Below are 13015 nucleotides of genomic sequence, written 5' to 3'. Positions count from 1 at the left end.
GGAGGGACTCACTCATTATGAGATTGTCCCCCATATAGGGAGGGACTCACTCATTGTGAGATTGTCCCACATATAGGGAGGGACTCACTCATTGTGAGATTGTCCCCCATATAGGGAGGGATTCACTCATTGTGAGATTGTCCCCCATATAAGGAGGGACTCACTCATTGTGAGATTGTCCCCCATATAGGAAGGGATTCACTCATTATGAGATTGTCCCCCATATAGGGAGAGACTCACTCATTTTGAGATTGTTTGGACAACCTCCTTATTCCTTTCTCAACTCAATATAGGCCCTTCAGTCCTCCATAAATGCTACTCACTGGTCTGTGTAAGACCCAGCTGATTCTGAGTCTACCACCAGTTTCCCCTGGTTATAGATACTGTCTAGGTCAAGCAGCTAGGCAAGGAAAGCAACTTGGAAGTGACCATACACAGTAATTCCACTCCTGTGGCTGTGAAGGTAGCTGGCATTACACCATGGATCCACCACACTCAAAAAAGTGAAAGCCCCAGATGCTACTGCCAAATGGACTATTTCCCAGACTACAGATCCATTAAAGTGAAGGTTTCATCGAGGTCCCAGGTCCTTCTATTCTTTGCCCCTCTATCTCCTCCTGAACCTTATGTGTGGGATGAATTCATGGTTATGGCCCAACCCCTACTGCCCTCAGGCTTGGACCTGGGAACTAAGGAACACAGATACAGGGAAGGAATTAATTAGTGTGACTACAGATCAGCAACCCATATTCATCTTGACCTTTTTTTTTCTCACTTTAAGTGTCTGGTTGTGTTGGAGAAGGAACTATGAGGTAGGAACACAGAGTTTACAATTCCATGTATGCCCTAAGGCTGGGACCCCTAGTTGCCAGAAACAAGTGAGTTTTCATTGCAAAAACTGTAAAACAAGCTTCCTGAAAAAGCAAGAATGAATATATAGAAAGAAAGTCTCCAAGCTCAAGAAATACCCAATAGGATGTAATCCAATGGCCATAAAACTAAAAATCTGGAAATCCCTTTAGAAAAATTCTGGCCTTTGGGAAACAGAGAAACCCTGGGGAACCAGACTCTAAGCCAAAGAATGAAACCCTGGGAACAGAGCTAATCACTCCCAGCCAGAAATTAGCCAGGATTGCTGGTTATGCTTAGACACTAAGCCCCTGAAATACACAGGGATAGGAACAGAACAGATTGTTAGCCCATTAACTAACAAAATTCATTGTGACTGGGAACAGCCTAAATTAATGTTAGAAGACTTACAAGGGACTGGAACGAATCTAATAGCCAAAACCTTTAGCTTAGACACTTCCCCTAATTCTGATCTGGCTATTCTGTTTTATGGGTTAGTTGGTCTGGATAACAATATCACCAAGCCTCTTGGTGGGCTACTACAAATGATTTGACTAAATGTGCCTCTTCCAATGCCTTCCAAAATAAGCAGGTTGATCAGGCCTAAAGGTATTAAAACAAGTTAGATTACTTTAAGGAAATGGTCTTACCAAATTGTAGAGGCTTAGACTTAACTATTTATGAGATAGAGGAAACTATGTCTTGCTTTGGGGGAAAAAAACTTGTTTCTATGTTAATTGATCAAGAGTAATTAAAAAAAATCTTGCCATGGTTGGAAAAAAACTTAGAGACATTAATCAGATAATTGGTACCAGTCTCTCTTATCTTAGTCCCCCTGGTTAACTACTTTGCTATCAGCACTGGCTTGACCTTTAATTCTCATCCTTATTACAGTAACAGTCAGGCTCTGTATCTTAAACTATATGGGCAATTGTGTATTAATTCAGTAAAATTAGTAGTCCTTAGGACCAACCATTCCTCTTTACAGTAGGATGAGTCCACAATTTGACTCATTCACTAAGACCAATGTGGAATATAACAGGGCTCAAGACCTGAGCACAACTGAGTCCATGATGAAAGTACCATTCAGGCCATAAATAGCAAGTAGATAGTGTCACCTACATTCAGAAATGAAAACAGAGACCTAATTCAAAGTCCATAGTTCTGGGAAAGTCTCTAAATGTACTAAATTGCTTTTTGGCCTCTGTAGTTCCACTTCTGGATCACTGTTCTTGTTAATTGAAGTATGTCAACCCAGAACATGTTGTGTTGTGTTTTGTTTTGGTTTTTGGTTTTTGGTTTGGGTACTGTTGTGTTTTGTTTTGTTTTGTTTGTGCTTAAAAGCCCCGAGAAAGGCTCGAGGCACACTGGGATTCTGAGCAGCCAACTAATAAAGACTCTCTATTGTAAAACCCATGTCCAAACAACTTCTCTGGTTAACGTAGAACAAAACAATGTAGGTTCAAATAGACTTATGGAGCTGGAACAATGGCTTCGTGGTTAAGCACTCTGACTGCTCTTCCAGAGTACCTGGGTTTGATTCCCAGCACCCAAGTGGCTGTCTATAATCTTCTGTAACCACAGTTACAGATGCATGATACCCTCTCTATCCTGCACAGGCACCAGGCAGGTATAAGATGCATAGACATATATTCAGGCAAAATAACAATGTGTATAAAATAAATATTAAAAGTGTTTTCAAAGTGAAAGATGTTGCCCTACATGGAAGATAATGCTCCTCTCAGAATTTATAGGGATTTTATTTTCTAAGATTTTATTTTTTTTATTTTGTAATGGGATGGAGAGTGCACAGGCTTCAACCAAGTATGGTCGTACTGGAATGAAATCTGAGCACTCAGGAAGCACACACACACACACACACACACACACAAAACTAAAATTTTAAATGTGATAAAAATATTTTTAGATATGGAAGAAAATTAATTATAAACTAACCATACCATACTCTGGATATAATTATTTTCACCTTTCTCTTCACTTTCTACAAGATGAATGAATGGCTAAATTATAGTGCTAAAAGATAATTATTATTCATATTTTCTGTAAATTTAAGTAATTACATGTTAATGTTTTATAAAATATCAGCAGCAAAAGCAAGCAATTGTACTCTTTTTATTTTTTAAAGACTGCCTGCCCTTAAAAGTTGGAAAGGCCAGCTATATCTAACTTGTCATTCTAATTTTGGGTTAAACTAGTTAGAAAAGAAAGTAGTACAGCCTTTATGGAAATATTAAAGTTCCTCAAAACCATAGAAATACATCTGCCATATGATAAAACAACCTCACCACTAGGTATATACCCAAAGGAAATGAAAGCAGTACCTGAAAGACATATGCTCATGAATGGTTTTTACAGAATTATTCAAAACAGCCAAGTAAATGGTTAAGAAATATGAAATGTATACTGGAATATTATTTGGTCATAAAAAGAACAAAATTATATTTTTTACACATGGATACAACCAGAGGATGTTACATTAAGCAAAATCAATCAGGCATGGGGAAAAAATAAATACTTCGTGTTTTCGTATGTATGTGGAAGCTGAAATGTTTATCTCATTCAGGTAATGTGTAGTGGTTTCTAGAGCTTTAAAAGAGGAATGCTTTGCATAAATGTCTATACAACATGTGCATGCAGTGTCCTTGGAGACCAGAAGGGGGCAGTGAATCTCCTGGAACTGGAGTTAGAACAGCCACATAGGTGTTGGGGATCAAACCCTGGTCCTCTGAAAAAGCAGCTAGTGCTCTTAAACCCTCAGCCATAGCTCCAGAGCAATGAAGCAGGGTTTTACAGGCACCATTTTTAATATTTTGTGAGCTAGTACTCCTTATAATATGTCCATGTTGGGTGCTGTTATGTCGAGGTCAGGCAGTGTTTCTCAATATGACTTGTGAATAAAGTTCAGCTTGTAGGAATTCACTAAGAAAAAGACAGGTGCTTGAAATGAACGCAGTCCCTTGCCATCTAGCCCCAGATAGAACTTTTGAAAAACCAATAATACACCATCTTCTCAGAGATTGCATACTGAAAAAAGACCTAAACAAATCCTAAGATTTTAGCGCCTTGGTGTGGTGGCAGCGCGACCCAGCGGTTGAGAAGTTGAAATAAGAGAATCACAAGCTCAAGTCTGGTCTGGGCTCATTTTCAAGTCTCCTCAAAAGGCTCCATGCTGAAGTTGTAGGAAGACTGGTCACAAGTTCTCAAGGCTAAAAGAAGCGAAGGGAGTAAAGACGCGAAGGGAGTAAAGACGCGAAGGGAGTTCTAGAGTGTTCCCAGGAAGCGGAAGCAGCCCCTCCTCGGCTTCCGTAACCAGCTATCAACATCACAGAATGGAACTATCGAACTCTCTGTGACCGTTAGTTTTGCCTCTATTATTGTTGCCGCTAAGGAAAGAGAGTCTCGTCAGGCCATGGTACTGGTGTTCGTTGGACCTTGTTAATAAGGTACTGTTGTTCCTTGGACCTTGTAAATTTGTTAAAATGGCCTTATCTAAATCCAAGGCCTTGTCTTTAGAAGACTGCCACTGTCTCCTTTGTATGGAATTCCTCATTGAGCCCATAACTCTGCCCTGTAACCACACAATGTGCAAATCGTGCTTTAAAGCACTTCTCCGAAAAACAAATTTATTCTGCCCCTTCTGCCGCTACTGGATCACTTCATGGGCTCGGCACCCTACTCATATAAACAGTCTTATCAATAAGGAACTGTGGGAAAGAATTCAAACTCTGTACCCAGAGGAATGCAGAAGTAGGAACCCTTCACTGGTCTTTAATGATGATCCTCCAATTCGAGTGCTAAGTAATCCCGGGGAATTGAGGAAAGAATATGAAGAGGAGATGATCAGGATGGAGGCTGAGCGCCAGGCCACCAATGAAAGACAAAACAGAGCCAATGAGGAATATATAAGGCAATTACTGGCAAAGGAATTAGAGGAGGAAAAAATGCTGGCAGAAAAGCACAGACTGGAAGAACAGCAGCAAAGAGAGGAAGAGGCTAAAAAGAGCTGCATGAGTGATCCAGTCACATCACCAAGAAAAAAAAAGTGCAAACAAAAACACTGTGGCAATATTCCGCAGGCTCAGCTTGAGTCAGTCTTGCAGTATGAATCTGTGCAGGAAGGCAAGAAAACATCTAATAGGACACAAGAAACGAAAACTGAAGAAAATGTGTCAGCAGCTACTTTGTCAACCGGTCCTCAGAATCGTAAACAAGATACTTTAAAGTCAAGTTACACATTTTCTCATAGCTATGATGCAATAGTGGGCAGTTCAGAAACTGAGGAAATAAAACCAAGCTGCTCCAATGGCAGCTCTTATGTCCCATTTAAGAACATTAAACCTGAAGCTACCACTCATTCTTCTGTCCAGATACAGAATGTAAGCAGTGAGTCAAGCAAAACAGAGGAAATTGGAAACTGTAAAACTGAGGAAAAAGAAAAAATGCCTCCTCCTTTGAGCAGTAAACATAATTCTAAAAGAAAGCATCAAGAATATCCATCTAAAGCAGCAGCCAGTAAACCTGACATCTCTCATGAAATACCCCCTGAATCTTCCTCCGATGACAAGGAAACACAAGATCTCATTACCAAAAAGCTGATAGACTTGGAGCAACTGTATTATAAGAAGCATCTACAAGAAGAACAAGATAGATTATTTGCATTGGAGCTTCAAAGAGTACTGGATGAAGAAGTGATGAGGGGAAGGTGGAGTAAAAAGTCTCTGCAGAACTGTCCATCCCAGTATGATGTCGGGCCACACACCTCAGCCAAAGAGGATTCCAAAGATAAGAACACTTGAAAGGTAAAGAAATACAAAGTATTTAAGATTTAAATTAACCATCTTTTAAAAAGATTCAGCTGAAGCATTTAGCTAATGTTAGTGGAAGAAAGATGCCAGATTCTACTAGAGATTGACAAACATAAATTTTTCATTGCTCACTGTGAAATAATTTACACAAAAGTATTTTTCAAATGTTTTGAGAGGTAAAGAAAATGATACAGGTGTACAGTGGTTTAAACTTCTAATACTGCACTGTGAAGTGTTCTTTTCTATGATACAATCTATAAATGTATAATTAAATATTTACTTTTTGATGATTTTTATCATTTAATAACACTAAATATAATTATAAAATATAAATATTTAATATTTAATTTATTTGCTATTTGATACTTAGTATCTCATACTAATATATAATATATATTATATATATTATACATAGTATACATAGTATGTTATATGCATGATATGTAATATATGCTATGTTTAATATTATATGTAAATTGTGTATTTAATATTATAATTTTTATATTTAAATATTTTAAATTGTTATTTAGTATATTCTCATTCTCTTTTTTGACTTGTTTTTTGAAACAGGGTCCTTTTAGAGCCTCCTGCTAGTCTTCTGAGCACTGTATTTACAGATGTGCACCACTAAGTCAAGCTGCATTTATATCTTTAATGGTCTTTATGATTACAGAGAATAGGAATGTGGTTCTGTAAAACTTCGGTGATAAGCAAGGGTGCCTAGCCTTCAGGTTATCAATAGTTGTTCTGTTGTTAGTAGGAGCGATAATTAAGTTTGAAGTTCTTATATATTATTCAATGCTTTGGGAATACCAAACCTCTTGAGTTCTTGTATACTCAACCTACTAATTGCTTGCTAGTCAAACAAGCCTATTAAAAGTTTGTTTGTTTGCTGTTTGTCTGCTTTGATTTGAATGGAATAAATAGCCATGTAGATCTCTGTTGAGTTGGAGGACAGCCTGGTCTACAATAGTAAGACCTAGCTTTCAGAAGGCTATGTAACGAGGTCTCATCTCTGTCAAATCAAACCAAATCAAACAACAAACTTAAAATGGAAGAAAGGGGTAGAGGTATAACTTACTAGTAAAGTACCCTTATTTCCAATTTCCTGGTCTAGAAAACAAAAACAAACAAACAAACAAACAAAGCCATAAAAAAAAGAATAGACTAGGAAGATAGGAACTTCATCCAAGAGAGTAACAGCAAAATATTTTCTCTTAAGGACCCTGAAATAATTACATTATTTCCACATAGTATTCCTTATGTAGATACTAAGTTTTTATATATTGAGACAAGTAGTAAAGTATTTAGGAGCTTGGTTTAGAAGCACATGCCTGATAATCCCAGCACTTTGGTGATTGAGACAATAGAATCACAAGTTCAAGGCCAACCTGGGACCCATGGCAAGACCCTGTCTCAAAAAGACTTAAAAATAGGAGTTGGGAATTTAGTTTAAAAGTAGCATACTTGACTATGAAGCATAAGACCCTGGGTTTGGTTCCCAGTGCCAAAACATAGAATAAAATAAATATAATGCAATAGTCATGAGCTCGTGAAGTACACTTCCAAGTGTTTCCAGAGAGGATTGCTATGTGGGACAGTGACTAAAAGGAAATGGGATCCCAGATGAAAAAAATCTGAAGAAGCCAGCAGACATTAGATTCCAGCATCCAGTTGCAACCTGATGGTAGCAACTCTTTAGGGAAGATCTAGATCTTCAGCACCTGATGGGGACTATCAGAAGCTTCCAGAAGACACCTTTCTGTCTGTTGGTTTTATTTAATATAATATGAACTTTTAGCAGATAGTTCTAACATTTCTTTTTTTGTCTTTTTTTATTAGATGTTTTCTTTATTTACATTTCAAATGTTCTAACATTTCCAAGAGTCAGTTATCCTTTTTGCTTTTCACCTAAATTTTAATAGATTTAAATTAGCTTATAACATTGTAGGTTTCCTTATGATATTTACCTACATAGTTTTGGCTAACTGCACTCCTACCCTCTCTTCTCCCTCATAGCCCTGAGCCCTACTCCAGCCCCTCCTTTCTTCCATCTCCCTGATCTTTACTCGCCAGCACACTTGCACCCTCAATAATCCCCCTTCCTCTTTCATATCATATGTTCTAGTGCTCTCCCCAACTTAAAGCTTCATTTCCCTGCCTCTAATGGTCCTCTTGCTAGTTTCCAGGCCTCTAGATATACCTATGCTCACATAAATTCACATACATAAAACTTAGGTGCTAGAATTCATTTATGTAATGTTTGTCTTTTATGCACTTTGGCTAATCTACCTAACATTTGTTAATGCTTATCTTAATGTATTATTCTCCAAAATTTGTACTGTTTTTATATATTTCATGTCATCTACATCAATTTTAACACACACACACACACATACATACACACATACACGCACACATGCACACATTTTTTTGTGTGCAGCTAGGAAATTTCACCCAGGATCCTTCAGATTCTGGGTAAGCACTACACCACTGAAATACCAACCTTCTGGTGTCAATTTCAATTTTCCTTTGCCTTTTCTCATTAAGAAAGTGTCATTTGAGCATGACTGTGATGGTAATATAGTATTATTTAGGAACTAACCAAATTTATCTAAAACAAAAATATATCTTCTCATCATATCAATATTTTTTCTAAGAGAAATATTTCAGGGTAGACTTTTTAGAGTTCCTCAAAATCAAACATATGAAAGGTTGTATGTGATATATTTAGGATTTATATATTTGTCTATGAAGATATCTCCCAAACTAAAGTTCACTTTAAGATATATTTTTCTCCATTAGTCTTTGCTTGTTCTACCATGTCTGAATTTGTTATATTAATAAAAAGATAAGTACCCATTATTAGAACACATTGCTAACTTTTCACTGTGGTAAATACAAAAATGTCAAATTTCTTAGTGAATACTAAAGCTGTGCAAATGTTAAGAATATGAGTATTAAAGGAATAAAAATACAGTTAATAAAAATAAAAATGTTTAGGGGCTGGAGAGATGGCTCAGTGGTTAAGAACACTGACTGCTCTTTCACAGGTCCTGAGTTCAATTACCATCAACCACATGGTGGCTCACAACCATCCCTAATGAGATGAGATGCCCTCTTCTAGTGTGTCTGAAGACAGCTACAGTGTACTCATATAAATAAATCTTAAAAAAAATTAAAAAAATGTTCTCATCTATTTTTTGAGACAGGGTTTCAGCCCAAACTGTCTTCCAACTTACTATGTAGTTGAGGATCCTCCTCCTCTTTTTCTCCTTCTTCTTTGTTGTTGTTATTATTATTATTATTATTATTATTATTATTGAGACGAGGTCTTGCTATGTATTCCTAGCTATCCTGGAATTCATTATTTAGAACAGACTGGCCTCAAACCCTGTGATCCACCTGCCTCTGCCTCCTGAGTGCTGGGATTAAAGGCATGCACCAACATGCTGAGGTTGACTTTAAACTGCCTCTGTCTCCAAGTTGGGACTTTTATGGGTGTATATCACTACACCCAGTTTATATGGTGGTGGGAATGAACCCAGGGCTCAGGCAGGCTGGACAACAGCTCTACCAACTGAGCTACATCCTCAGCCCTCTCAATTATTTAAGAGAAACAGAACAATCTAGAAATAACCTTATCTTTTAATGTATATTTTAATATCACCTACTTAAAAACCTGGATTAAAAATATAACCAACTTTATTTCTGTGCTTGAGGTTGAACTGGTAAATGCTAACAAATTTTGGGTTAAGCTTCTAATACCCAAAATTACTTGAAAAGCTTAATGAAAAAAAATAAGCTATTTATTTGTTTGATCTCAGCAGGATTCACAGAAAGACAATTAACAAACATTAAGTGTCAAAGATATTTTTAAAAGACAAAAGTCTGGCTAAGTCTAGAGAAACTGAAGACATGTAACTGAGTGTACTTGACTATTCTGGAATTTTCTATCGTCACTATTTGCATACTGTTTTGCCTAGTGTTTCTTCATACTTCTCCTGAGAAATAATTTTAGAGGCCAAATGTTTTAGGTATTTAGGATATTTCTTACAATACTGTGTTTAGAATAGAAAAAAAATACCCTAGAAAAAGCTTCAGTGTACACAAATTTTTAGTCATGTACACAAAGATGTGTTAAAATGAACTTAATGGAGATCATCTCCATTTATCCAACTAGCTAAGTCATAGGTCCCATGTCATATATACATCTACGAAGCATAGGAAGAAATGGACAGAAATCACCAGGTGGTAGTACAACTTGATCCATTTCAATTAAACTGTATGCCTCAGAGTGACCTGTTTGTTCCCATGACTATTCATGTCAGATACTATATGTTGGCTAGTATTTTAATAAATATTACATAAACAAGTTATAAAACATTTTCCAGTTCATTCCAAGGTAGATCTATATTATTTGAGAACTCTTACTAAAGAACACTGCCAGAAATCCCTTTTATCTTCTGTGTAGCCTCTATTTTGCTCCTTCCTCTTCTAAATTTGATCATGTTCCCCTCCGATCATGGAATAAACTGTTTTAGGTGCAAATCAATGGCACTGCTGGCTAAAGTGTAACACTGCAACACAACACACACAAGTCTCTGGGTTTAATCTGTGACATCAAAAAGAAAAAAAAACAAAGGAATGGGTAAGGGGAAGGAGAAAAACTTAAGCAGTGAGGAAAGGGGAAGCAAGAAAAACAAAATGCAGTGTTTCCCTTTGAGTTCCCATTGGGTATTGACACCTCCTGCTATATTCCTGAAATGTAGCCTGCTACACTTCTAAGGAGTACCCTGCACTCAAACTGCCAGCAGTCCACTTCTGAGCTGCTGGACCTTAAGCAAGGCTCTTAACCTCCATGTGCTTCAATTTCCTGAGTGGTTAGCCCTATGGGAAGTTAGCTATAGATCCTGCCTCACTGTGCTTCTTCGAAGAAATGATCTCATACAGGTCAAATGTCTGCCTAGCATCTCAATGTTCTAGAAGCATGAGTAGTTACTCTTTCTCAATTAAGATGTATCCTGCTCAGCCCATAGCACAATCTAAGAAATGCAAGAAGGAACAAATGGTTCTGAGTTCCCTCATCAACAATGAACACTTCTTGGTTATATTTTCAGATTTAAACCTTCTCATAAATCTTTACAGATGCCATAGACTTTCATGAGTTTCTTTATCTACTTTCTATATACCCTCCAGCAATAATATAACCTTGGGGGAGGGAAGGAAAAAATGATAATATAGAATTAATAAGACTTTAGACAACATAGCGGAACCAGTCAGGCTTAAAAAGAATGTACCCAACTGTATAAAAAGATATTTGGCTGAAATCTAAAACAGAAAAGGGTCAGAAGCAACATGGGACACAATCACATTACTGTAAAAGGTTTTATTGTTTAATCATTCTTTCACCCTTCAGCCCCATCCAGTCACTTGTTCTGCTTTTCTGATCACTCTAAAAGCTGAAATATAGTCCCCTCTATGGAGGATAAAAAAAAGCAATGTGAACATCAATACGTTTCCGCACACCTTTATTAGGCACTATGTCACAGTGCTAGGAGTGCTGGTTTGCAACAAGGGAGATTTTTCTAGGGCTCCACAGGGTAGTCCTTTTTCAAGACCACTGGGACACTCATGGACTTGAAATGCCGCTGTCCATCTAAATACAACATGGACTCTGAAACACAAGAAAGACTCCTCTGAAGAAATTTGTAGCAGTTTGGACAACCATACAGATGAATGACTATTTGGGAATAATAGGACAACACTGTTTATGCAAAACCAGCTACAGGGATGCACTTTGGGGCTAGAGCTATACAACTAACCTAAGAGAGAAGCCCCTGACTGCATGTCGTTTTTCTGGCTGCACTAGTCTTTCATTATCAGCGGCTGCTTGCAGTTTGCACCAGCTCTGTGTACACAGCTGTGCAAAATAACAACAGCCATTCCTGGGGGCCAAAAAGTGTATTTGACCTTCAGGGCTACAGAACTTCAAAACTATAATCTCCCAAAGACATGTGTTTGGGCTAACAGGCCTGGAGACACTGGTGAGGATAATTCAAAAGCAAGAGGGCTAGGAATATAGCTCAGTGGTAGAGCACATATCCAGTTCATGTGAATCCCAGGATTCAAGGATCATTTAAAAGAAGAGGGCTGAGAATATAGCTCAGTGACAGAGTACTTGCCTAACATATGCAAATCTCTGGGCTCAGGCCTATACCACAAGGGGGTGCTTGGGGTGGTGTTGAAAATTTCTTCTTCTCATTAGAAGGAAGCAATCATCCAAGCTTACCTCCATATGTTTTGGGGAAAATCAAGGGTACTTCTTTTTCCGACATGAATGTAAAATGAAAGACATTGGTGGTCATATGTTCACGACTGTCAAGAGAGGCCACTTCACTATGAACTCTCACTTGAATGTAATTGTCCTGGGTGAAGCATACCTAAAAGATTATAGACACAAGATTTTTTTCAGTTGCTTTAAGAACGGGGAATGAAGACACTATTGTGGATGCCAGCAAGTGCTGGCTGACAGGAGGCTGATATAGCTGTGTCCTGAAAGGCTCTGACTGTACCTGACTAATACAGAAGTAGAGGTTCACAGCCATCCACTGGACTGAGTACAGGGTTCCCAATGAAGGAGCTAGAGAAAGGACCCAAGGAGATGAAGGGCTTTGCAGCCCCTTAAGAGGAACAACAATATGAATTAACTAGTACCCTCAGAGCTCCCAGGGCATAAACCACCAACCAAAGAGTACACATGGTGGGACTCATGGCTCCAGCAGCATATGTATAGCAGAGGATGGCCTAGTCAGTCATCAATGGGAGGAGAGGCCCTTGGCCCTGTGAAGGTTCTATGCCCCAGTGTAGGGGAATGCCAGGGCCAGAAAGCAGGAGGGGGTGGGGTGGTGAGCAGGCGAAGGAGGGAGGGAACAGGGGTTTATTTTAGTTTTAGTTTTTGTTATTTTATTTTATTTTATTTTTGGAGGTAAACCTGGGAAAGGAGATATTGTAAATAAGGAAAACATGTAATAAAAAAAAAAGAACGGGGAATGAAACCAGTCATAAGAGAAACACAGAAGGTAAAAACTTCTTTTCCAGACCCAAATGACAAAACATAGTTTTCACCCCTCATGATACACTTACCTGTGAAGAAAGAAAGAGCAATGAGCCAACTTCAACAGGTTTCTGAAACATGATATCATCTACAGTTACCACATATGGCCGGGAACCTCTATTGGAGTAAGCCCAAAATTGGAGTAAGTTGCAAAATTAAGGTCTCAAATGTTTTCCTTAATAATTAACTGATATAAGGTAACCCAATCACAAAAGAACAAATA

General features: G+C 38.0%; 2 protein-coding genes across 2 annotated transcripts in view; one reads left to right on the top strand and one right to left on the bottom strand.

Moving 5' to 3' along the window:
- The first annotated feature begins 4184 nt into the window (after nt 1-4184).
- Nucleotides 4185-8774, top strand: LOC116090030 (E3 ubiquitin-protein ligase RNF168-like). The gene is made up of 2 exons (XM_031369910.1): nt 4185-5669; nt 8729-8774. Exon 1 carries the CDS (start codon nt 4350-4352, stop codon nt 5664-5666), a length of 1317 nt encoding a protein of 438 aa, XP_031225770.1. The 5' UTR covers nt 4185-4349; the 3' UTR covers nt 5667-5669; nt 8729-8774.
- Nucleotides 8775-11049: 2275 nt separating this feature from the next.
- Nucleotides 11050-13015, bottom strand: part of Acot9 (acyl-CoA thioesterase 9) — a 46924-nt gene continuing 44958 nt past the window's right edge. The window contains exons 13-15 of the mRNA XM_031369896.1: nt 12822-12909; nt 11968-12118; nt 11050-11352 (exon numbers count right to left, since the gene is read on the bottom strand). Coding sequence (XP_031225756.1) covers nt 11264-11352; nt 11968-12118; nt 12822-12909 — 328 coding nt within the window. The 3' untranslated portion in view covers nt 11050-11263. The remainder of the gene's footprint in view (nt 11353-11967; nt 12119-12821; nt 12910-13015) is intronic.

This window comes from Mastomys coucha, chromosome X, assembly GCF_008632895.1.
Source record: "Mastomys coucha isolate ucsf_1 chromosome X, UCSF_Mcou_1, whole genome shotgun sequence".
Classification (NCBI taxonomy): Eukaryota; Metazoa; Chordata; class Mammalia; order Rodentia; family Muridae; genus Mastomys; species Mastomys coucha.
Note: the sequence above shows the minus strand (reverse complement) of the source record. Positions and strands in the feature narration are given on the sequence as shown.